We start from the raw sequence: 27,072 nt of genomic DNA on the forward strand, positions 1-27,072 counted from the left end.
CTGATCTTTGCCAAAGCCTACCTAGTGAAACCACAATGATTCTGGGAAGATGTTCTATGGACAGATAAAACCAAAGTAGAACTCCTGGGCGATGAAGGCTGGTGTTATCTTTACGGTTGACAAAATGATGCTTATAAGGAAAAGAGCACCCGACCTGCAGTTATGATAGCGTTTATGGTGGAGGATGTACATTGTAAGCTTGCGAGCAGGGCTCTCTCCATCTAATGTATTGGTTTATCTTAGTCTGTCAATTCTCGTCTTGTCAGACCCCTTGAAAATCTGCGTAAATTGTTGGCGCTATATAAATAAAATATAAAAATGATAATGTTGTGGGGGTACTTTGTTGCCTCTGATATTGAAGGCTTTATTTAAGCTCAATAAGGAAAAAAAATACACTTTTATATCGTCTAAGACATCTGTTTGTGGCCTAGGAAGCAGACATATGGGGACAACTGTTCATTATACGTTTTCTTTATGATTTGTGTAATCCTGTATCATCTAGTTGAATTGCTGATGGATCCTGGATTTTAATATTAACGGAGCAGCGGTGAGTAGTTAGAATAGTGCACAGTTAGCGAAATGATGAGTCTGTCTCCTTTTTATATATGCCGTTGGTTAGAATTTGTTTATATGGGAATCCGGGGGAGTATTTACCTTAAAAAAGATTTACAATGTGATCCATTTAAATACTCCACATCGTGGTTCTTTAATTATACTGTTATTCAGTGTGCGTCTTTATGAAAAATGAATAATGAGAAGTACAGTAATTTAAAACCTCAAACTGTAATACTTTCTTTTTCCTTGGGATTTTATTTCTCAATGCTTCCAGATTTTTATTACACATGCTGAATTACATCATAAGGTATTTTAGTAAAAATATTGACTTCTGGACCCCTGGGAAGTGGTGTGTAAAATTCTGAGTTGTCAGCTTTTTTTCTTCTTAAGTATTAATCTTTTCGTAAAAAGATATCATATTTTTTATGGGGTAGGCTTGGTTATTAAGAAGAGTGTGTGTGTGTGTGTGTGTGTGTGTGTGTGTATATATACAAATACATAGACATTAATATGTAGTTGGTCCTCCCTTTCCAGCTATAACATCTTCCACTTTTCTGGGCAGGCTTTGCACAAGATTTTGGGGTGTTTCTGTGGGAATTTTTGGTTATTCACCCAGTAAAGCATTTTTGAAGTCAGGCACTGATGTTGGACAAGAAGGCCTGGCTCACAATCTCCTTTCCAGTTCATCCCAGAGGTGTTCGATGGGCTTGAGGTCAGGGCTGTGTGTGGACCGGTCAGGTTCTTCCACACCAAACTCACCCACCCATGTCTTTGACTGGATAGAATAAAATTACTTTGGTTAATTTTGCTAGTTTAAAAGTTAATTGCAAAGTAACATTTAGTGGTGGTAACATTAAAATATACGTGGAATTAAATGTTATTGGGGCATCACAATCAAACCTGATTATTAGCGCCCTTGATGGAACCAACGTAGCTGAGAAAACTGAACTAAAACAGGCGGCTGTGGAATATTTAATCCATAATCTGTGTGGAACCTTTACATTTTCGTGGTTTGATTTTATGTTCATACCATGAGGGTAGCTATCCTTATTCCCTGTTTGGCATGAGTTATTCAGGAAGTTGATTATATATGCCAGCCTAGCCAACTTCTACGACATATGTCAATTTAACTTAACCCCTTAAGGACAATGGGTGGTTCCTAAACCCATTGAAAACCATGCATTTTGAGCCAATACATGTACGGGCTTTGTCATTAAGGGGTTAATCTTGAAGAACTAAATTTCTCCATTTTTAAAAAAAATTGTACTCCAATTAAATGTAGTTTTGCTAAATGAAGGCTAAAACATATGAAGGACACAGCGTGAGGCTATTAATTCTCATCTCTAATAGGACCTTAAAAAAAATTGAGTTTGAGGAAAATTGGACATCCTTAAATCTTCAATTCTTCATTATAAGAATAATATAAGTATTCTGTAGAGCTGTACTTAATATCAGAAAGCTAGTCTGGTTTATTAAAAAGTATGTATGTGTTTTAGTAATGCAAATCCTCGTTTGTGTCATGCGGGTGGGCTTTAGAAAGTGTTGCTTGCTGGTTATCGGCGTAAGCAGAAGAATGGTTTTGGGCTGTAGCAATATGGCTTAAACCTTATTGCTTACCAACTCTTTTAGAGCTGGGATTAAATGGACAGTTGGGGTTATACATGTAGACCCGTTCTGGATCGAAGTGTAAAAAGTGGTTCAGTCAGTATAGCTTCCAATAGAATAATCCCGGTGATTTCTCCACTCGTACCTCATTCCATCAGACGTGTCTTTTCTTCATAACCCCCTACTTACAGCCCTACAGTAAGTGGATAAGAGAAAATCCTTTTGCAGAGGATGCACTTTTCACTGATTACAAATCTGCTTAATCATTAGGGAAGCACTGGGGGAGAACATACTTGGCAACCTATGTCAGCGTTTCACTAGTGATGACTGTTTAACATTTGTTATTGCTTCTCTTGCTGTCATTCATGCAGTTTGTCTACCCAAACTTTTTGCGATGACTACATATTATAGGAACAAATGATACTAGAGGTCACTCGCTGAAATCTGATGGAAATGTGAGAAATGCTTACTTGGGTTTTGTGACTAAAGCTTGATCAAAGCTAAAATAAATGCTGAAACTTAAAAGGACAGTTTACTGTCCCTGACTGTAGAATGCATATTAAAGTACACTTTGAGTATTTTATTTTTTCACGGTATTGCCTCTTTAAGGCAAAGCTCCTTCATTGTAGTGAAGGTTATCTTACTCCGTATAATGCTGGTTAATACTTAACTAAAAACCAGTAGGAGGTTTTGAATTGTGCTAGCTAGTAACATATCGGGTAGAAACACAATGCGTTGCCATAAGTTTAGTATGAGGCTACAAATAAGTCTTGGGCTAAATGTAAACTGGAATCCCCTATGTGATTTTAACATTAATTTAATTTAGTAAAGAAACTGTTTTTAGCGTACGATACATGTTTGTTCCATGAAGATCTCACTCTCAGTATTGCTGCTACATGTTAACACACAGAAATAACAAAAGATCCAGATTACTTAACCCCTTCAGGACCGGGATTTTGATACTAACGTGTCGCTAAAGGACCAGAGCCGTTTTTGTGTTTTTGCCATGTCTTTCTTCAACTGTAATTTCTCTCTTATCAATTGATGCACCCACACAAATCATATATTGTTTTTTTCAGCACAAGTAGGGCTTTCATTTGAAACCATATTAAGCTGGGTAGTACATTGTTTTGTTTGAAATAAACTGGAAAAAGTGGGGGGAAAATGAAAAAAAAGCATTTTTTTACAGTTTTGTATACATACAAATTGTACTCACATTGAACCAATGGGAAAAAATTATCCCAAATATATTCATTAAGTTGTCCTGATTTGGAAACCACCCAACATGGCCAGGATTTTTATCTATTTTGACCAGTATAGGGCAAATATTGCAAGGCATGCATTACGTTTTTGAAATGTAATTTTTTTCAAATTTGGCATGGTAGTCTAATAACTGCAATAGTTGTCACAGATACTGATTATCCCCCCAAAATTATATGTTTATGAACAGTAGATAAGTCAAGGTGTACAACTAGGGTCATTTTGACACTTTTCAAACAGGGATTTTATCGCCAATTGCTGCCAAATTTTGAGGTATTTTTATATTTTTTTGTTTTTTTTGCATATGTTGCAATGTTGCTTTAGATTTTATATTATATTTTGTATAGAATATGTGCAACTGCAGAACAAAACACCAAATTGTGTTCACCAACATCCCCCGGTTCCAACAAGGCCTCACATGCATGGTTCATGCATTTTTTGAGGAAGCTATGAGGGCAAAACTGGAACATGCGCATTTTAGTTTTCAAATTTGGAATTTTCAGAAATTGGTTTCCTGGGCCCATATCCCATTTGGGACATTTTGGAAGCCCCCCACTGTAAATTACCCCATAAAAGTATATATTTATGAACAGTAGACGAGTCAAGGTGTTCAACTAGGGTAGTTTTGACAGTTTTCAGCCAGCCATTTCTTCACTGATGTCTGCCAAACTTCACAGGGAAATTATTTTATTGCATTTTTAACGCATACATTTCAATGTTGCACTGAATTTCTTGCACAGCATAAGTGCAACAGTGGAAGAAAACACCACATTTTGTTCACCAACATCCCATGATTCCAACAAGGCCTCACATGCATGGTTCATGCATTTTTTGAGGAAGCTATGAGGGCAAAACTGGAACATGTGCATTTACATTTTTTTAAATATTTTTTTTTTATCAGATTACTTGTAAGTGACAGGTTTAGGCCGCTGACATCAATCAGGGAGACCGATCAATAATCAGCGACTTAAAATGTCACCGACAAGTGATCAGGTAATAATTATGATTTTTTTATTAATTAATAATTTGTGTTTTTTCATAATTAACCTAGATGACCCCTCTCTCTTTGTAGAGCAGGGTCATCCATGGGCTGCCATAATGATCCGATCACTCCTATTGGCCAGGAGCGATCTGATCAGCCCAGCCCAGCATTTGACCTGGAAGCACCCTGGACTTTCAGGTCAGTGCTGTTATTTTTTTTTATTATTATTATTTTATTAATTATTTATTTATTTTTTATTTTTTTATATTTTTCTTTATTATTATATTTTTTTTTTTTTTTAACTCTTTCAATGCTGATGCTCCATTGAAGCACAGCATTGACTGATATTTAGTCCCCACAAGCTTGTGGGGACTAATATTAACCCCTGCAATGCTGCGATGGGGGGTCATGCACAATCGCAGCATTGAAGGGGTTAATTGAGGAACAGGGGGGGTAGGGGTTAACTGAGCAAGGGAGGGGGTGGGGGGGCTGGTCTCCACACTCATGTGGAGACCAAAGAACCCTGTCTCCCTGTCCCTGAAGCTGCCTCTGGCAGCTGGGACACAATCTCCAATAGACTGGAGATTGTAGGGGAGGAGTCTCTCTGATCAGTCCTACAGGACTGATCAGAGGACTTCTGGGGGCTCGTTTTTGCTGTTGCTGGTCTGCCTGGGCTTCCAGGCAGACCACCAACAGCAGAGCCCCCTACAAAACGGCAATTAACCCCTTCAATGCCGCGATCGCGGCATTGAATGCCGCGATCGCGGCATTGAAGGGGTTAACGCTGCACTGACGCTCTCATGGAGCGATCAGGCAGCAGGGGGGTGTTGGATCAGGTCCCCACACTTGTGTGGGGACCCATTCAACACCCCCCCCCCTTCCCTGAAGCTGCCTGCGGCAGCTGAAACCGCGATTGCAGATTTTTCTGCAATCGCTGTTTCTGCCTACAAAATCACTCCGTGGGAGTGATCGTAGGCTTGGGGGCGGGTTTAGACAGGCTGTGCTGTCTGCCCAGGAGTCCTGGGCAGACAGCGGCAGCAGCGCCCCCACGATCACCGCGATTGTGGTGATGTGGGGGCGTTTTTTGGAGGAGACGTACCTGGTACGTCCCGGTCTACCGGTGACTGTTAACCAGGAAGTACCAGGTACGCCCCGGTACGGAAGGGGTTAAAGCAGTGATCACCAAATCAACGACAACAAATACAACATATTTATTTTTCAGTGCATTAAAAAGCACATGGCTTACTAAGGCCCAAAGTCATCTGATTCCAGAGTAAGAGAACCTTAGCTTTGTCCATCAACTCTGGTCTTCAAAGCAACCCAGCAGTTGTAGCTTTCTGTAGCTTGATCTTTCAGCTCATGTTGTTCATTGATATAAGCAATAGGTATAAATATCTTATCTCTATACATATAAAATGCATATCATAGTGAGATGTGCCCTTTATGCAGGTATGCTGGTCAGGAGTTAATGTGAATGTCCTTTCCTAGTAAACGTGCTGGACTATGATCGATTGAATGCCTCTGCTAAAGCTCTTCTAATGAGAGTTGTGACTACGTTAAGATGTGTTATCTATGGTTGGACTATATGGTGCATTGTGTTGGAGCGACCGTTGTGTGATACAGGTTTGGGCATGACATTTTAATGACAGGCATATAAATTAGTTATGTATTAAAATTCCTCTAAGGATATAGCATAATGTAGGGGAGTCAGCCTTTCTGACTTTAGTGCCCGGCCCCTACACATCAACTCAATTCACTGTCCCCAATGAGTTAAACTGCTAGGTTTTACGTCTGCATGTGTAATATGAGTGTAAAAGCCAAAGGGGATAGAGAAATGTACATTATAAATATATAGCAAATCCCAGGCTGACGTTTGCCGTTCAGTATTTTTTTTCCAGCTGTCTGGTTAATTTCTATTTTAAGGTAACTTGCCGGCATTTTGCTAGAAGGGGAAGGTGTTCTGGGCACTGAAATAGGCCTCAACTAAGTCATTAGCTAGTTATACAAATCCTGATTAAAACATGAGGAAACTATGGCTTTATTTATATGGGAAGCACACTTATCAAAATAAGTTTGGCCAAACACATCTTGGAAAATAACTGGAGGGTGGGGGAGACACACATGCATATGGGGGGGTTCTGCAGAACCCTTTCTATGCATTTGCAAGGTGGGCATGTTGAAAATTTAAAGGCACCACTCAGCTATCAAATGCCATCATATGCACGACTGAAGTGTCCCTTTAATCGTACATAAAAATGTTTTAACTATTAGGGTCTTGTTTTCTGCTTTAATAGCTGTTTTTTATGTGCAATAGATGTCTGCCCTGTCTATAAAAGTATAATAACAAAGTATAATGGTTACATCATAGCAAAAACTGTTAATATTTTCCAAGTGAGGTAATATGTTTCTCTGTTGTTTTTCTACAGATGAGATAAGACGTTTTATAGCGCAAATAGATAAAAACAATTCACAACCGTCTTTAAATTCCAGGGAAAACTAATTTTTTAATATTAACATCACTTTTACCAAATCCCAGTTCAGTATATTATCAATATAAATAAATAAATAAGTATTGTATGTTTTTATATATAGATCTAGATCGTCCAGCTCTCCAGCTGGCTGTGGTTGCATGGGCTGAAATCAGAATTTTCTCTGTCTTGCCATTTTTGTAATTATTTGTAAAAGGGAAAGCACTATTTTTTTCAATTGTGTAAAAATGGCACAACCTGAGACACAACCACATAGATCCAAAACATGATACATATCTGGAGAAAGGGCTGCCTCAATATAACTGCAGGGGTCCCCAATGTATACAGTATATATAATATGGGTGGTTCTCTTTTAATGTATTCATTTTTTTATAGCATTCAGATAGTAAATATTGTACAGTGCTACACAATATGATGGTGCTATATAAATGAATCAATAGTAATAATTATGAATAAAGCAAGGTTTACCCCAGCCTGCTTTGCCATAGCACAACACTTGAAATGAGCCACAAGACCTATCTAAACTACACATCCACTTCCAGCTGATGTGTTCATTAAGACTTTTCTGCTCCAGAACATTTACGTATTCTGGAGATGTTGTGAAGTTACTATGGAGTGTATTGCATAGGGGACTCACAGGAACCTTACTCGGTAAAACAACAATATGAAAAGGAAGTATAATGCACTGCTTGCAAGATATATATATATATATATATATATATATATATATATATATAATTTCCCTTAATATGATAATTAGCAGATATTAGAACAACACATTTCAATTGTTATGTAAAAAAGTACAATTGGTTAGGTGGTGTAACTCTGATTAGATTTAATTATGCAAACAATGTGTGTCACCTATTATGCGTTTTACCAATTAGTGTAGCTTAAAAACATGGCTCACCCACGGAAATGTAACAATTATATTTCAAAATTGAATGACAGAGAAAATTACAAATGAGGTGTTTTCTGTGTTTGTGAAATAACATTGATTGAGTTGTTTCTGTAAGTTAATGTGTGTTTGAAGAAGCTGTAGTGTTAGCTACAGGGCCATTCCTGTTCTCTTAAGTGAACTCCATAAGTTCCTCCACAGCTTCCCCGTGTGAAACCCAGCTAATTTCGTTGAATGAAGATCATCGGTGAGGCAAAAACACCGGAATGTCTGATGTATTGACTTTGCCTCTAATGTTCGTGACCACATCGTGGAGAGGAGATGTTTTTTTTTTATGTAGCACATCATATTCTGCAGCACTGTACAAAGGGTATAACATACAATACACTACTGTACCAGGATTATATAACCTAATAGGAGGGCCGTGTTCAAACAAGCTTACAATCTAAAGATCAACTTTATCTACTTTTGAAAGGTAGGAAGCGGTAAAGTTTTTAGAAGTCGTCTTTAGTGCAGACGAAAGAGTGTTAGTCTGGTGTTTTGGAAACGTGTTTTTGGGGGGGATTGCTGGAAAAAATATTATTTTATCAAATGTATAGCATTGTCCAGTTTTCTCTATTATCATCCAGGTTCAGATAGAAAATCATGATGATTCCTACTTCGTTGACGTTGACGTCTGGGAGTTTCCTGCCCAGCACAATGCTGTGGTGAGCTCCAGTCATCCACAATGTGCTACCTTGTTGTGCTGGCCATAGGTGCTTCTGTAGCAGTTTCAATAGGTACTTTTACAGTTGTGCATGATAATTTAAAATAAAACATATTTCAATAGTAACCTGGTCTTTTATTCTTGGGTTTAAGAGTGTTTCAGAATACAAATACTAACTGGAGACAACAAACTCAGAGGACATCTAGTCAAATTGTGTCATTTTACCTTTTCAGGTAAAACACTTTGTGTGTCAGTACCATGACCATCACAACCATGAAAATGATAGACAAACCCTTAATTATCTTTTAGAAATGTATGCAATATTTGGAAATGAATGTATTATGTAACAGTGCATACCATATTAATCTTAAATAACATCCACATTTAGTCTTGCATATTAATTCTGTTGCCATGGGACCGGATTCTGGTGGTTATATTTACCGCGCTGTGGAAAAGTACATTTGCCCCCTTTTATTTCTTCTATTTCTTATTTGTCATATTTAAATGTTTCAGATTATCAAACTGATTTTAACCCTTTCTCTGTTTTCATATGTCCGCGGTGTTTGTGTTTAGCTGTAATTTTCTTTCTCATTTACTGTACCCACACAAATTTATTTTTTGTAGGACAAGAAGGGCTTTCTTTAGATACCATTAATTTGATCATCTCATCTAATTTATTATAGAAAAATAATAAAATATTGTGAAAATTGAAAGAAGAAACACCTTTTCTGACAACTTTAAATCGTCTAAAACACCAATGAAAAAAACCTGCTAAATAGGTTGTACTATTTGTCCTGAGTTTAGAAATTTTTTAGTTTTTTTAGTTTTTTTTTTTTTGCAAGTTTATAGGGCAATTCGTACAAGTAATGTATTAAAAAAAAAAAAAAACCCAAATCTGGTCATCCTGCGCCCAAATCCTATTTGGGAAATCTTTGAAGCCAGCCAATTTAATTTACCCTCATCAATCTTTGAAAACTAGACACCCTAGGGTATTTCAAATGGTGGTATTTGAACACTCTTCATGCACTAATTCTACCACAGCCTTTGTCAAAGTTTGGTAGTAATTAAATATTTAAACACACACCAAGCAACACCGGCTGAGTAAAAGAAGCTGATCACTTTCTTAAAGCTCTCTTTCCAGCAAGAGAAGATCATGAAAGACATGTAATTGCTCCATAGAGTGCCTCTACATATTTTTTGGTGTGGCATTTCAGCAATACCATCTGAGTGAACAAAGTCACTTTCTAAGCTTATTTAACCCCATGACATGCCAGGAATGTCAATTGTCATTAACTGACTGTTTTCCTATGACATGCCTTGCATTTTAATTGTCGTTAAGAGGTTAACATAAGACAAAGACAACGGGAGTAAACACAAAATGTCCATTTTTGATTGATCATTTATTGAAAGTACTGAGTTTATTAAAACCTGTATCAGCTATGTGAAAAAGTAATTGCCCCGTAAACCTAATAACTGTTTGTGCCACCCTTGATGGCAACAGCTTTAAAAAAAATCTGTCATAATTGGCAATGAGTCTTTTACATCGATGTGGAGGGATTTTGGCCCACTCTTTCTGACGGATCTTTTTAAATTCAGCAACACTGGAGGGTTTTAGAGCATTAATTGCCACAGCATCTCAATCGATGATGCTTTAGGCCACTAACTGATGGATGGACATTCTCCTTCAGGTTTTTTTTGCATTTTGTGTTTATTTTCAAACTTTATATAAAATAATTTGACACCTTCTTACAGCATTTTGCTCTAATTACATTTTACCGCTATTAATATTCTCTATTCTTCTGGTTACATGATTTAAAGATCCAGAGGGAGATGTTAGAGAAACGTATATATCCGACCTGTATATATAGGGGAAGGCAGGGTGCCCTTAAAATGAAACGCATGCCATGGCTCAACCTGATGAGACTTAGCACTTGGTTGCTCAGATTTTAAGATGGGAAAAATGCTAATGTCTCTGGACTGTTATGTTTGTCTGCTTGTATAATTCTTGGCCATGTTCGTATTATTATATCCAAATTGGCTTCAAACTGTTTCATTCCAAGATCACTTCAATTCACAATTTGTTGTTACTGTTAGAACTTAAGTAGTTGATTAGGTGTTTCTTTCAAAATATATGAAAGTGTGAAAATAGGATAGGAATTGTTTTGCCATTTTTATTGGTCCAACATAATGAAAAACGGAGTTACATTGTTTATTTCACAGATTTCTCATTGGGTTGAATCAATGTGGTTATTTTGATCTTAATTTTTGTGTTACCAGGGATTTGCAAAGTAGCATTAAAGAATAAATAACATGTTCACATGAAGAGTGGATATTACGCATTTAAATATCACATACTCCCACTCAGCATCTGTAAGGACAAGCAGACAGGGACTTGTAAATCAGTCTTAATTTTTCTCTACCAGCAAATCTGTAAACTACAATCAAGGATCATTGGATTTGCTTTTTACAGTTTTAATCTTTCCTTTCTTTTTTTTCAGCTAATTTTTCTATAAATTGATATTGTCCAAGATTAATAATTGTTGTTGGAACTGCCCAATATTCTTTGAGACCAGTGACCAGCTAGCTTTTACCAAGCAATCCCTTCATATCCTACATGTGCAGTATTAAACACTGTTTAGATAGTAGCATTAAATAACTCATTTCCTTTTGTTGAACTACAACTCCAATAGGTTGCTTGCCCTATGCCTCTCAAGTGTTTCTCTTTAGGATGTATAGGCTGTTTTGGGGACCCAAATGCCACTATCCCTTATATCTCAACAGGTGTCCTTTTTCTGGGAGCTCAGAATGTTTGCTGGATATGAGTGTATCGGTTTTCTACATCCATAGAAATCACACTAATGTGTATAGAAACTGCAGAAAATGCGTGTTAAATTATTTAAGCAATATGCACTTCCCTAAGCATGTTTCAAGTGTATTCTCTAACCTGTGCAATTGCAGGAAAGTTTACTTTTTTTTTTTCTAGACCTCGATGTGTATTTTAAAGGTCTGACCACAAATAAAAGTCTTCTGCAAGGAGGGCTGAATGAGCCAAATTGTTTATATAATGTGGAAAGGTCTGGAAATCATGTCAGTGATTTAACTACAGTATACAGGGCCAGCTCAGCCATTTATTGCATGAGAAGTTCTCTGCTGCCTGCCCCATCACAGTGCACAATGTAGTCAATGAATTCCCATTTTAGTGAATGCACCCAACCTTTGACAAATGTTGCTTGGATCCTCCACAGTCTTGGACCCAACAATTCAACACAGCTTGTATTAAAAGTTCTCCCATGTTGCTTAACTTGCATTTTTTTTTTAATACTGGATGGAACTTCAGCAATTTTCCACCAAGCTGAGCTTCAGTGCTAAGGCCCCTTTGAAACAGATTGGAACCTGTCTCCGGAAACCAAAATTATCCTTGATCATGAATTTGCCGTCTCATTGGACTAGTGAGTTCGTTCAAGTTCAAACTGGAAGCAAATTCACTGTGGGTTAAAGTTAACTTCTTTTTTTCTTCTTGTGATAAAACCTCACCCGCTGAACGTATGGATCATTGGTCCATTGCGCTATTGTTTCACGTGGGTTATTGACAATTTGTACTGTCTGTTTTAAGTGCAAATTCCTTCTCCTAAATTGCTTCAGGTCTGCCAGGGTTTTGTGTGCACAATTGGAGGATCCACCAAGATAATGTATTTAGATTAAATAAGGTGAATTCATTCAATTGGTAACTATCTTAGTATTTTGATTAGTGGTGCCGTTCTTAGTTTAAATCCGTGTACAGTTGTCCGCTAAGAGGTTAAAAGAAACAATGTCCCATTTGCGTAATACAAAATATGAATTAGTAAATCTGCAAAGTCCAAATGATTCTCACAAGAGCCTCTCTTGAGATGGTTTCAGATGGTGATTTGCAGAGGCCTTGAGATGGTTTCAGGAAAGGTTTTTTTGATTCTTGGAAGAATCTCTGTTCAGATGGTGGTTTGCAGAAAGCTTGGGATGTTTCAGGAAAGGTTTTTTGATTCTTGGAAGAGTCTCTCTTCAGATGGTGGTTTGCTGAGGGCTTGGAATGTTTCAGGAAAGCTACTAAAGGGGAAGGGGAGAGATGAAATGCCATATTAATTCGTATCACTGTTAATGATTACCATAGGCAGATGAGTAACAGAAATACCTGACTGTGGTATCTCATTACAAAGGTTGACAAAAGCATGAGGGTCTGCATATGGCATCATTTTGTGTCGACCTGAAGGCATTTTTGTAATCTTTCTAATTTAGGGGATCCCCCTTAATCTGGACCAAAGAACACAAATAATGACATCCACCTCTGCAGCAAATCAATGTATAACATAATTTCCTAGATACATCTGATGGTATGCCTTATCATTCAAAACTTACAAAAAAAAATTAGATTCTAAAATAAGACATATTTTTAGTACAGTAAATATTGGTAAATGTTTTATTAGGGGCACAATGTAGTATTTCTTCATTTAAGACATTGGTCCCTATGTTCAGGAAGTTTGGATCGTCATTTACCATCAAAGACCAAAGCATCTCGGCTAAATCTTTTATCTGTTTTCCCAGGCCTGACACCTTATTTACATAAAATTTCTACAAATTCTTGGTGTTCGTTTCAGCTGGAGCTGATTTTACTAAATAGAGTACTAATAAAATAGCTGTCTTGGAGATTGGCAATCCGAAAATAACAGATGTTTCGCTAGTGCCCGATTCACTCATTAGTCCAACCTCTAGATTGAATGGTTCTGTGTACAAATCAGCCCTGGCAAAAAAAAAAACATAAAATAAACAAAAGGAGGTGTTTCATTATAAAAAATGAGTAAAGTCAAAGTCTGCAGAGCTAGAGCAGGTAAACCCACATACCATGTACCTAAAATGTGATGAACTTTGAATTAGACTGTAGACTGCCATGGACATATTTAACAAACCATATTTAAGGCTGAATATTACGGTACTTTCTTTGGAAAGTGGCTTTTCCCTGTAGTTAATGATTATACTTTGTTTCTTGCTATTTCCAGCCATCGTTGATGATGAGCGGCTTTCTGCAGAGGAAATGGATGAAAGGAGAAGACAGAATATTGCCTATGAGTACTTGTGTCATCTAGAGGAAGCAAAGAGGTAAAACCGAAAATAATTTATAGTTGCTGTTTCGTGATTGTGCACTCCCATGCAAAGATTCCGAAGTGCTAGGAGTTTGTAGATAAAGACGCATTTAGATAAATGGAGACAGAAGGTGTAGTGGGCCAGTTGACAAACAATTAACTGCTCATATGCAGATATAATGAATTTATTCTTTCAGGAGTTTTGAGTAGCCATATTAGTCCAGTGTATAAGAATGCAAAATAACAGAATGTTGCAGAATCTTGTAATACCTTTTTTATTGGACTAACAATATTTAAAAAACAAATAAATAAAAGACGAGCTGTCGGGATTCCTCCCTTTATCAAGTCAAAAGCATTTCCCGGACTCCCGAAAGCTCATCTTTTATTTATTTATAAAATACTGTTAGTCCAATAAAAATATATTACAAGATTCTGGAACATTGTTATTTTGCATTCTTACAGGAATAATACATGACCAATAGGTTTGTAACTAGTTATTCCTTGTCTTGTAACTTCTGTCTCATATGATCGCATATGAGATCAGTAATCCTTCATGGGAATGACATCATACCCCTGTGTTCTTTTGGAACTCCTGCAAGCACAGAGCTCCTGCTTCCCTGCAGGGAGAACACAGCACCTATATCCCTTCCATAGGCAGATGAGTTAATAAACATTCATGCAATGGGCCTCTTGCTATTTTAACCCTTTTCTAGTAGACTTGTAACTGGTAATTAATGAGAATAAGCTACAATTCTGTTAGTCTTTAGCAATGTTTATTATTATTATTATTATTATTATTATTACCATTCATTGTCCATATTGATAATATCTGACTATATAAACTATTTTAGTCTGCTTACTTTTGTCTATATCTTAAATTCTTTATTTATAGAAACACTAGGATTGCCTTGAAGTGTTTTTAAAAAGAATAAGAGGAAGCAGCCATCCAAGATGTGTAATGATATTCTCATATTACATAGTTTAAGCTAAACAATATGCAGCACAAGTCCAGGGTTTCCAGGCTAACACAGCTGCGTGTGTGACCGTGAACATACTCTGTGCTGACTTTTTTAAAGCAGGAAGAAGTACTTGTTATCACCTTGAGAAACCTTGTATAACTTTATATGATTTATTCCATGAATATTATATTGATTGTTCAAAAAAAATCTGTAAATATACCCAGGGCACATTGGTTGCTTAAGAATCGTCCTGCATCCTATAAAAACCTAGAATCTGTTGACAAATAACCATTCAGCCCATCTGGTCTCACTATTTTTCCTGATGTAAAGCCTCATTTATAATTTTAGATTCCGGATAACTTTATGCCTATCCCATACCACTTCTGCTGGGAAGCTGTGCCACTTATCTCATTAAAGTAAAACGTCATTAAATTACATGAAGCTTCTGACCCCCTCATTGAACAACATAAGTGAACGGAAGAAAAATTGTGATCAAATCGTGTCCTTCAAAAAAGCATCAGTTCTTCTCGGTACACTTGCACAAACTCGGGGATTTTGCAGGCATACCGTTGGGTGTATGGTTGTCACAGCTATCGCCGCTGCAGAACAATCCCTCACGCGCTGCCATCAGCAGACAGAGGGAGAGGCGTCACCTCAGCTCTGTGGCATCTCCGCTCACCTACACGGCTGATGCAGGCTTCTTCCGGGGGGCGTGGCTGTACTGAATGATGTCATCAGAGAGAGCCAAATTCAAACATAAAAGCCTTTTGTTCTCTTTGCTTAGCTGTTAGCTGGTACCTGTATCAGTAGCTTAACGCTTTCTCTGCTTTACCCATTTTGTGTACCTGACCTTCGGCTATCCCTTTTGGACCATGAACTTTGAGATTTTTTATTTAACCCTGTGTCCCGACACCTGGTTGTTTGTATACTATTGGCCATTCGATATACAGTATATAGACACACACGCCAAAATTCCTCCAAAATCCTACAGGCTTCACTTGCCTCCGTTAAGGTCACAATTCCACAATGTGGTTAAGGTCAGGCAGAGCCGGCCTTAAGTGTTCTGGCGCCCTGTGCGGACTACTCCTCTGGTGCCCCCTTCTTACTACCCCCCTCTGTCCCTTCTCACTACCCCCCCTCTGTCCCTTCTCACTACCCCCCCTCTGCCCCTTCTCACTATCCCCCCCTCTGCCCCTTCTCACTATCCTCCCCCCGCCCCTTCTAACTATCTACTCACTCCCTACTTCTCATTATCCTCACTCACCTTCCCGCTCTGCCAGCATTTCATGTTGAGAGCCGGAAGCCGGAATATGATGTCATATTCCGGCGCTCAACATGAAATGCCGGCACCGCGACAGAGTCACGGAGAGTGAGGTGCCCTGTCCGGTTGCTGAAAACTTCACGAGCAAGCGCTTGGCGCCCCTGTCCGAGACTTCAATTAAAGCATCCTGTTTTTTTTTTGGTTTTTTTAACTTTTTTTTAACATGAAGGATGTTAAATAAAGTTTTAAACAAACAAACAAAAAAACCCCGATGTTTTAATTTAAGTCCCGGGCAGGCGTCCTTGCTGCCATGTCGCTCTGTACGGCCGCACAGGTCGCACACCCCTAAGGCCGGCCCTGAAGTCACGCCTCTTTGGGGGCCAGTCAAGTTCTTCCATACCAAACTTAAGACATGGTTGGATGAGTTTGATGTAGAAGAATTGGACTGGCCTACACAGAGCCCTGACCTTAACCACACCGAACACCTTTGGGGTGAACTGGAATGGAGATTATGAGCCAGACCTTCTCGTCCAACATCAGCTCCCAACATTTCATCGTTACAACCTGCTCATTACACATACACTTCCCTTACACACGCCTCTCCATACACACTGCCCTTAAACACACCTGCCCATAAACATACGCGTGTAGTGCCCTTACATACACACATATACACTGCCCTTACACATACCTGCTCATAAACACACATATACACATACATTGCCCTTACATACACCTTACAAATACCTATACTGCTCTTACACACACCTGTCCTTACACACACAAGCTTACAAACACATACATTCATATACACTACCATTACACCCCTTTCTCCCCATCTCTTACCTCTTCCACCATCCTTCTTCCTTTATTCTTCATCCTCAATCCTCCATCCTGTGGCGGGAGTGCGAAGTTTATCGCTTTACTCGCGCTCCCTAATGTTGAGCCGACTAGAGGGAGATCATGATCTCCCAGCTAGTCTGCATGCTGCAGCTGCTGATCGGGCGGCTTAGGAAGGGATAGGCGGGACAGAGACCCAAAAATCGGTACTGTCCCGTCCAAATCGGGACAGTTGGGGGGCATTCATCGGTGGCTGACCTCAAACGCTCTACTGGATGAATTTGCAAACATTTCCACATAAACCCTCCAAAAGCTTGTAGAAAGCCTTCCCAGTTCTAGTATTTGCTGAATCCAAACTGTTGTGTAAGGAAGCATGAGCCAGATTTGTTCCAGCACTGATTTATAATCCTGCTTGCCGACTCTTCACATAGAAATGTCTGGGATTCTGAGTGAGTCTAGCTGTCCCTATAAACCTCTGCCTTGGCTTTCTAATTTGCATTTCCCTAAATGGTGAGTTAATTATAATGGGGAAGATCTGAGGTTGGGTACTATGGAAATAGAGTGAATATGTGCTGTTTTCCACATCTTAACAGTTTAAAATAAAATCCATCGTATTTCAGAGCTGTCATTGAAGATTCTGCATATTAAAGGCCATATTAATCTCATGTTATTTTATAGCATTGCAGCTATGTTACTAATATAGGCTGGCAAATAAGGATCTTAAAAGATAATGAAGAGTTGCATGTTGGCTAATCCGTTTACCTATATACAACAGGTAGAATGGGGCTCTTGGGATTTTTGATGTGTTAAACTTTGGCCACCTCTTGGTTATTAAAACATTTCTTGGAATCTAATGCAAGATGATATGATTGTTAAAACTGTAAAGTTATTGCACCAAGTTGTCAGAGGTAAAGAAGCGTTAATCATAAAAAGATCAAATATGGGACACAAATAAACCTTCAGAGTGATCGGTTGCCATAGAAACAGTGGGGGAAAAGTTGGATGAAGGTTATATATATATATATAAATACGTATACTCTATGAAACCTGCCAGTAGCATTGTTTAAATTATTCTTTTCGTTTTCAATAATGTATCTATGTAGCAGATATATTTTTGTCTTTCTAATATGCTAGAAAATGGGAAAAAAAGGCTTACAGAAACAATAGAAATAGTGAAAACCGAATTAAATTTCTTCTAAATGAATCTATAAAAAATATAGCAAATTACAATAGCTAGTGTTCTCGCCATTCAACCAAAATGTGGATGTTTTTCGTTGCAACCCAGTTACAGATTTATACTCCAATATACAATAAGCCTTATTACCCATGGGACATAAATGAGTGAGTAGGGAACTTATGTCCCTCTGAGTGGCAGTCCTGTGGCCTTTTGTTTATAAAAAAATAAATAATAATAAAAAAAAAAAAAACTTGAACATCATCATAAAAGTGATCCTGACTTGGATGTAAAAATTGCTTTGTGGCTGTTTTAGTTATTACACAGCCGAGGACAAATATACTATACAACAGTTATATATAAACCACGTTATTGCAGATTCATTAATGGTGTAACTGTGATAAAAAAAAAATATAAATATCAAACTCCAAATCAAACATTTTCTCTACAAGAGATGGACTTGAATGTTCTTTAATACACACGCCTATATAATTCTAGTGTAGGTGTAAATACAACTTCTTATTTTCTGTGCTTTCTCTCACTTGCAATATTCTGAGATTTGGCAACAATGTTTTAATTAGTAGATAAAGGCTTCCTTATTGAACAAAGAAAAAAGGATTGTTGGAAATATGGGGTGTCCCAGAAATGTGCCTAGTTTGTTTGCACTGACGAAATGTTGTTGGGATAATATTGTGTTTGGTGAAGTAGCAATACCAAGACTAATTGAAAATTGAAGAATGTGAGATTTCAGCATTCTGGTCCACTTGTATGCTGACTAATCATTTGTGTGAGTTACAAAAATACTGCACTTAAAGGACAACTGCACACCCTATTTGACTTCCAGTCTGCACGTATTTGCTTACTTAAAGGTACTTAAGGGAGATCTCTCACCAACTTACTTCTATCGGATTTTTTTTTTAAAGGTGTTTTTTTTTATTATTATTTTTTTTTACAATTCTAGTTTTTGCATAATATTGTGAAGGAGCTGCATATTAACCATATATATGTTTTATATTTCTGTTATCTCAGCCCAGTCTCTTATATACGTAACCTTCTTGTCATACTCCATGTGATAAACAAGTGAATGGCTCGGTCTTAATAACACAGTCAGGCAGTCTGACTAATGAAACTCTATGGAGGAAAGTATTTCATTGTAAAGTGAGGCTACTGTCCCTTTACAACAATGGCAGCCTCCAGGTTTGCAGACAAAGCAAGCTTATTGAAACAAAAGGTGATAAAATGTTTTTTTTTGACAGTGGTTACATGGAGAAAAATATTTTTCCATACGACTTTGTCTTAAAAGATTAGCCAATCGCTAAATTCACAAGAACTCCGTTTAAGTACTGCTGTTCCTTGTTAAAGGTGTATAAACTGTACACAGTGGCCTTATCTAGTAAGGTAACAAAGAGATACTCTCTAACATAGTTTTACAGTGTTGCGAAGTTTTGGGGGGCGAAAAGACTTTAATAAATGTTACTAGAAGCAAATTTAAATAGGGAGTTAACCACAAATGAAGTTTCATTTCCTTTGTTTTTGCAGATGGCTCTAGAGGTAGAATAGAGTGTGATAAGGTTCGGCACGCATCACTGCCTGCATTCTGTATGATGCTATCAAGGAACATCAAGTTCCCTTTTTTATCAATTGGTTCTCAAGTATGAATTGGTTTAATGCATGCATTGCCATTTATTTCCACAGTTACCACACTAGACAGAGACTCGAACAGTTATTTATGTATTTATTACATAACTGTTCCTACAGCTATAACATTTAAAGGACAAAGTATACCCAGCGAACACCAGTCAAAAAACACCTAAGGCATAAATATTGAGCGTTCCGTCAAGGATATGGCCATATATTGCTTAGCCAGCCACTACGTCACAGTACCCCGATTTTTGCGAGTCCTAGGTATTTATTCATGGCTTTACCAAAGAGCTGAACCAGTGGGACTGCGCTGTATTGTGACCCATTGGCTCAGCTCCTTGGTAAGTATATAGGCAAGAAAAATTAGATAGGACCCAAACTCGGGGTAAGGCCAATATATGACCCTATGGTGTGATGGAATACACAGTACTTATACCTTAGAGGTGTTTTTTGAATGGTGTTCACTGGGTATGCACTGAATTATTGCTTTGTTTTGTGTACTTATTGGTGATTCTTATTACAGCAGCAATCCGGGAATCTGAATGTGTATGCCTTTTTCTTTTTTAGGTTGTGCGCTCCCATTTCTGCATGTATGTATGTGTATATATAGATATAGATATAAACATTTAAAGCCACAGGCTCCTCTTGGCCTGCAGAATAATTCTCAAGGAACAACAGACACCTTTCTTTGAGATGGTATTTTAGTGTAGCAGCTTAGTGTGCCAGTGGCACAGATGAGTAAGAACCATAGAGAAGAAAGAAAACTGTAAACAGTATAAGGCTTGCCCTCTATAATGATTGGGAATTTTGTTTTTGCAAGTAAAGCGTATAATTTGAGCATTCTGGGTAAGATACGTAACAAAGTGTATAGGAGAAGAACTTGTTGAATCTTAAACTTTAGTATCATAGTTTAATTAAAATTTACTTTGGTTTCATTCTTTAGTAGATACTTTCAGCCTTCGCAACCATCTATGTATCAGGGAAGATTTTTTATTATGCAAAACCAAATGTGATTTGTGTTTTTAACAAACATATTTGGGTTTTTTAAAACTCAAATTCAGAAGACGCAAAAACCATCACTTTTGGAATTATTTCGAAGAAGATTGACAATGGCCAAATGTATTTGTATTACAGAAATTCAATAGGTATTGTGCTCAGAGTGAGCGGAATCATTAGGGAGATTATTGTTTTTGATTTATTTCTCTTTTGATAACATTGCCTATTGTCTGTTGCCACAAAAACTACTCCCTGATTAGAATCCTGTTTGGCCTTCAGAAAGATTAAAACATCTGCTATAAATTAAGAGACCTCTTGTCGACTTTTCATCTACTTTTATGTTGTATTTGTCTGTGGGGTTTTTAATGGACACGTTGGATATTTTACATACAAATATGTTTTGAAGTGGATGATGATGTTTTATATGATAGAGAAAAAAATAGAACTGTTCTTGTTTGGATGATCATCATGAACATGCAGGTAGTGGCCGACTCAGTTAACTGTTTATAACATTAACCATTACTTGGCAAAATCCCGGATCCATTTTTATACTCTTTGGGTTTCCATTAAGGAACACGTGATCGTGTTCTGGGATATTGTAATTAATGAGCAACAGAGTGTTCATTGTTAAACTATATGTTATGGGATAGCTGGGGTCATGCACATGTTTAAGTAAGCTCAGGGGAAACCGCTTTTGTTTAAGTTTAACATTTCCTACTTTTATTTTTCTACTAAGTACTTGGGAGTTGGAGTCTGTTAAGAAAATATATACCCCCCCTAGGTAAGCTGGAGAGAGGATATTTTTTTTAAGACACGATTAAATTGTTATTTAGGATTACCATCTGTATAGCTCATGCAACATTACACAATAGGCAAAATATTATTTTTATTTAAATAACTTTTATTTTTGTTTTTTATTACCTTTTTAACAAATCTTTAGAACTGTCGCATCCTGATAATTGTAACTATAAAATACTGGAAAACATTGCTGTTTATCATTTTTATTTTGTTACAACTATCCAAAAAGGTTTATAAATGTTTCTTTTAATTAAATTCTTCTCAAGAGTATATCTTCAATAAAAGGATCAAAACAACAGTTTAATTACTAAAGAGCTGTTCAGTACATCAAACGTTTTCTATGGTCATAAAACCGTTGTATATGGATGCTGTAAATATACTTCAGAAAAATACTGTTGCATATTAAATATTTTTTTATATAAAGATCATGTATGCTGTTGGCAAATTTTGATAATTTGGACTAGTTTTAATGAACCTTTTGTCTTTTTTTTTTCATTTATTTAAAAATTATAATGCTTTGAGTAGGAAACCAGGGTAGGTAAACTGAGAAGATTCATCCTTAATGTTGTCTCTCAACAATGTTTGGCCTCAACATATCCGTGCTACATGAATAATGCTGTCCGAGTGAGATTTGTACATAGGGAGGAACAGTTGTGACTTTTTATTCTTGTAAGGCATCTTTCTGTACTCATGGCAGATGATGCTGGAGAAAGATCAGCAGTGGTTTCTAGTGCAAAAAATGTGATGTAAAAACGGCACGCATTTGTAACCCTTTCTCTGCTGCCTTTATTCAGACACAAACCGCCAGGTGGCCTTGTGATGAAGCAGCCTAAAGCACATTTGCAAGAGGACATGCCGAATATGTACTGTCCAGCCTTGTCTAAAACAGATTAACAAAAAGGAAATTTATAGACTCATAAAAACAAAATGAGTAAATGCTGCCCAGAGCCCTTAATTTAGACACCGCGGTGGATGTATGTGGAATTAAAAGTAAAATGAACACTAAAGTCTGTGGAATTGGCCTTAAATCAGAGTAGTTCCCCTTCCCTGTTTCTCTTGCCAGATATCTGTGTTGCCGTTGCACTAGTTTTCTGATTGTACGTTTTAGCAACATATGCAGAGCCATAATGCTAGACTGCTAAAATGTTATTATATATATATAATATTTTGCTGAATGCATCTCTGCACGTAATGTACTCGCCTCCTCTCAGCTGTGGTGATTTCAATAGGATCACTTTCCTGCCACTGATTGACAGCTTAAAACAGCCAATCAGCAGCAAGAAATGTCAGCTCATGGAGGAAAAGGGCAGTTTTTTTTTTTTTTTTTTTTTTTTTTTTGAAGAAACGGAGTACTTATTATGGATTCTTCTATTGTTTGGCTGTTACGGACAATAGACTGTCCCTTTAAGGTACATGAGAATGCCTCTGCCAAGCCTGGAGAATTAAGTGTGTGGTAGTGCTTAGGGGATTGGTACAAGACGTGTACTTCTGCAACAAGCTTAACATTTTCAGGCAATCTATTATAAATGTAAAAGCATTGCCTGAATCACTGTGACTCATCAGCACTACTAAACCCCTTACTGGCACTCTTTGTTTCTCACCAGATCCCACAATGACCTTATAGTTTTTTTTTGTTTTTTTTCCCCGTTCAATACTAATCATTAAAGTTTTCAGCCAGATTCGTATTTAGTTTAATGAAAAGACAATCTTAAAGTTGTTCCCCCATTTAAAACAAAAAATTACTTGGGATAATGAAACCCTACTTGCACTTGCAGATACATTGAAAGGGAACAATCAAAACATCCTCTTCTTCCCCACTCAACCACCTAATAGATTGTAACCTCACAAGAGTAGGTCACTCTTCTCCTTCTGTACTAATACATCTTAAATGTGTGACTGTATATTATATTATTGTTAATCCCCCTCCTTATTATAATAGAGCTACAGAATCTACTGGCGCTCTATAAATGTAATGCAACATTCCCGCAATTGTGTCCTAGCATTTGATTTCAGGATTTAACAAGTAGTGATCTGTCCATGGCACTGGCACGCTAGGTAGTGTCTAAAAAGTGGAGGTGGTTCAATGCCTAGATGGCTTCTTGACATTGAAACATTCTGCTAGGAAAAGGAAGGCTGGAATAACTTTTACTATATGAATGTACAGAAAAGTTGTGTGAAATAAATGTATCGGATTGTGATCACTTGTAACAATGTCCCCTATTAGGACAAAAGCATTTTGCTTTGTTTCGTGTTTCACAATAAAATAACATTCTAGAGAATCTACGTCGTCCTGTGTGATGTCCACACGGTCCATATCTACCCAGTACCTCTCTGCTTCCATGTATTTAGCTGGAGAAATATCTCGTTATCGCCTGCTTTGCATATATTATGGAGCTTTGCTATGTACTCTGCTGAGTTCACATTTAGAAAGTTGTGTTGATCCAGTGCATAGCTGTGGAAAGGATATCAGACTGTGATTGATTGGTTAATCATTGCAATTAGTGCTTGTAATTGCAGCTGTTCCATTTATCTACCTTAGCCTTGAGACTATGCTTTTCTTTTATTAAGGAGAGCCATGGTAAGCATCGACTGTTTTCTTCAGCTATACGATGGTAATCACAATTCCAACAGCATATAAAGCATTTTGGATTATGCTTTTAAAGGAACATTCTATTGCTTGTCGTTGTGGCTTCTTAGAAAACTTTGCCGCAGTATTGACCTATGTAACTACCCCCCCATGTATACTTTAAGGGTTATGTATATAAAATGATTCCCATGCAAAGAAAAGGGGTCTCATCACCGTAGCAACTAATGCTGACGACTGGGCCATTCAACGGTTGCTATGATTATTAGACGCCAAACATTGTATCAGAATAGCTTTTTTTTATATATATATATATATATATATATACATAGTCATTTCTCTGATACAAGATGTCCATTTTTGACAATGCCGTGAAGTCCTCATTAGCATTACATGGAGTCAAATTCTGTATCAAAGTCAAGTATGAGTATCGTAGTGACATTTTTCCCTCTGTTTATTCAAATTCCCTGCATTCAGATACTGAGCTATGTAGTGTTTAAACCTGTCTGGTGGAAAACCTAACTGATTCTTATTAATATTTACAAAGTGGGTGTATTCAGAAATAAGGAGTGCCACCTGATAAAGTATACGGCTGTGCCAGTGTAACTATAATTGAGGATGTGTGAGTCATGTTAAACGGATGCTCGCAAATTACAATTTATTTTTCCTGGCTTGCCTTATCATTAATAAATTGATAATCGCATAAAAATGTAAAATGCAATATATATATATATATAATGTCCATATTGGGATACTCTACTAATGCGTTGAAATGGGGTCATCATGTTCTGCAGCTCATTGCAATGGCCATGCTCCAGGTGGTGGAAATTCTATACACAGTTGTGTTGTTGTCAGCCAGGATCTGACTTGCTTAGTATATGTTTAGTTAACTCGACAGGGTTTGTAATTACCCGTGTAGCTATGTGCGCAGAATTCCTAAAGAGGATAAATTGTCTGCTAACCACCGCTGCTGGTGGATTTTCATGAACCTGATAATGGCACAGTGGTTATAGTTTTGAAACTTTGATTGCATGATATAAATACAGATGGTAAAATTACAGTTACTTTAAGATTTTGAAACTTATATCTTAGGGCTGTTCAGTCATTTTATTACAAATATCAATCAGAGACCTTTTTTAAGAAAAAAAAACCCCTTTTGTGGTAACCCATACATCATTGGAAATAATCCAAAATACTCAAAGTCTGTAGTAGTAATGACAAACTAGGTTCCCGATGTGACTTTGTACAAATGAGCGGGTTCAGTTATATATATATAATATAGATAACAATTGTCCGATGATTTATATTTTAACCCCTTAATGACAAAGCCCGTACATGTACGGGCTCAAAATGCATTGTTTTCAATGGGTTTAGGGACCGCCCATTGTCCTTAAGGGGTTAAGTGACTTCCCCTGATTAAAAACCACACTGAGCCGATTCTTTATGGCAATGCTAACGAAGTCCTGCTTGTACAGTGCGCTTTTCATCTACACACTTTTATTAGTCAGAGGGTCATGCTGTATGATTAAGACTGAGCCCTTGTATTGCTTACCACAAAGTAGTATGGGGAAGAATCATGGTGTTTGTGCTATGATAACACAGCTAGAACGCAACAAAAAGTAGAACTGTGAAAGAAAAATGCACACTGACTTTGAAGGTTTTTATCTGATACTGGGCTTTTTGGTGGGAGTTCCCCTTTAATACATTCTTAACGGCTGCTGTAAAACTAGAAATGAATGGGTTACACAGGGCCACGTCTTGTGCTGTCTGAAAGCTTCTGAGGTTCTGTATAGACTGCGCTTACCTAAACATACATTTTAACAATAGCCCTGCCAAAACTTCAGAATTTGCAGTGTCGGCATTTCTTAATACAGCATAGATGCATTGACACACTTTAATGAGTATACGGCAATGATTGTATGTAATTGCCGTGTGTGAGCGTGTGCTTTGCCGTGCTGGATGTGTGATGGTTTTATTGGGGAAATCAGATACTAGCTGTTGGAAATGCTGAGTAAACAGGGCTTAAGGTAGCTTTAGTCGGATGATTTGCTGACTGAGATTGTGAACCCAGCCCATCCTAGACTAGATACATACAGAGTCGCAGGATAAGGCTGGAATTAATCACATATTAACCCAGAAAAAAATATTAACAAGGTTGTGGTAAAAGCTGCTCTGCTGCCACCTTGTGAAACATTAATAGCTTGTTATACACTGCAAACAAAAGCCTTAATTGAGGCGTTGCACCTTATTTTGAAAGTGACATCAGACATTGCTTCCATGGAATTTAAGGGATTGCTGCTTTACCATGGACAAAAATGTCTAACCTAGTCCTTGTCTGACATATCTCATGTCATACACACAGTAGAGGTTATGTGTAAAGAGCAATGTTGGTGCAAAGTAATGAGACATATCTTGGCTGTAGCTATAACTGACCTCTGCAGCCATCATCTTTGCTGAGGGACAGGATATGACATCATACCCAGGCGTGGTGCATGTTCCGCACGTAGACATGTCATCTAAAAGGGATGTCTCACATGTACAATGTACAAATGTCCTGATCTCCCCCATCGTAATTTTTGCTTACCTACAGGTAAGAAGCCATATTTCATCTGTGATAACTTTTTTGAGGATGATGATTGGTCAAATAAATTGGACTACCTAACATTGGGGGTGGTCCCTAAAAAATACTCTATCAGGTCACTTTTCTCCATAACGTGAAAGTGCTACCTGGAGCCCTCTCTTCTCAGAATGCGGGCAGGCAGTCCACTGCGGTTCATCCGGAGTCTCCAGGCAAAACCCGGAGATTTCCCAGGTATGAATAATACCAGCTGGGCACAGTGTATCAGAAGTATATTTTAATCCACCAGCTGTATTTTGGGGGACTGGATTAGATTAGACCATTGGCAAATTGCCAGACACACCCTGTGAACTGATATGATTAGCACTTACCCCATGCTGGGCCATCAATGATTCTTACAAAGTAGAATTCCCAATTTTAAGGGTACTGTTCCACCTACTCTGCTGATTTAACCACTTCTATATCTTCTAATTAAACTAAGCAATAGAAATAGCCTTCTACTGTTAAATGCCCAAACTCCCTCCTAGAAATAATGAAGTCATACTAAATGTTGTCCTATTCATTATTTGCTGCGAGGGCCTTTTGTCATGTGAACATATTGGAAAGCTTACATGGATGCAGCTTGAGAACTATTTTAA

The 27,072-nt window shown here is 37.6% G+C and overlaps 1 protein-coding gene across 2 annotated transcripts in view; it reads left to right on the forward strand.

The window, feature by feature from the left end:
- Positions 1-27,072, forward strand: part of IQGAP2 (IQ motif containing GTPase activating protein 2) — a 112,478-nt gene that overhangs the window by 17,560 nt on the left and 67,846 nt on the right. For both annotated transcript variants that reach the window (XM_053447958.1, XM_053447959.1), the window contains exon 2: positions 13,520-13,619. In XM_053447958.1, the coding sequence (XP_053303933.1) occupies positions 13,520-13,619 (100 nt within the window). The remainder of the gene's footprint in view (positions 1-13,519; positions 13,620-27,072) is intronic.

The sequence above is a fragment of the Spea bombifrons genome, chromosome 1 (genome assembly GCF_027358695.1).
Source record: "Spea bombifrons isolate aSpeBom1 chromosome 1, aSpeBom1.2.pri, whole genome shotgun sequence".
Classification (NCBI taxonomy): domain Eukaryota; kingdom Metazoa; phylum Chordata; class Amphibia; order Anura; family Pelobatidae; genus Spea; species Spea bombifrons.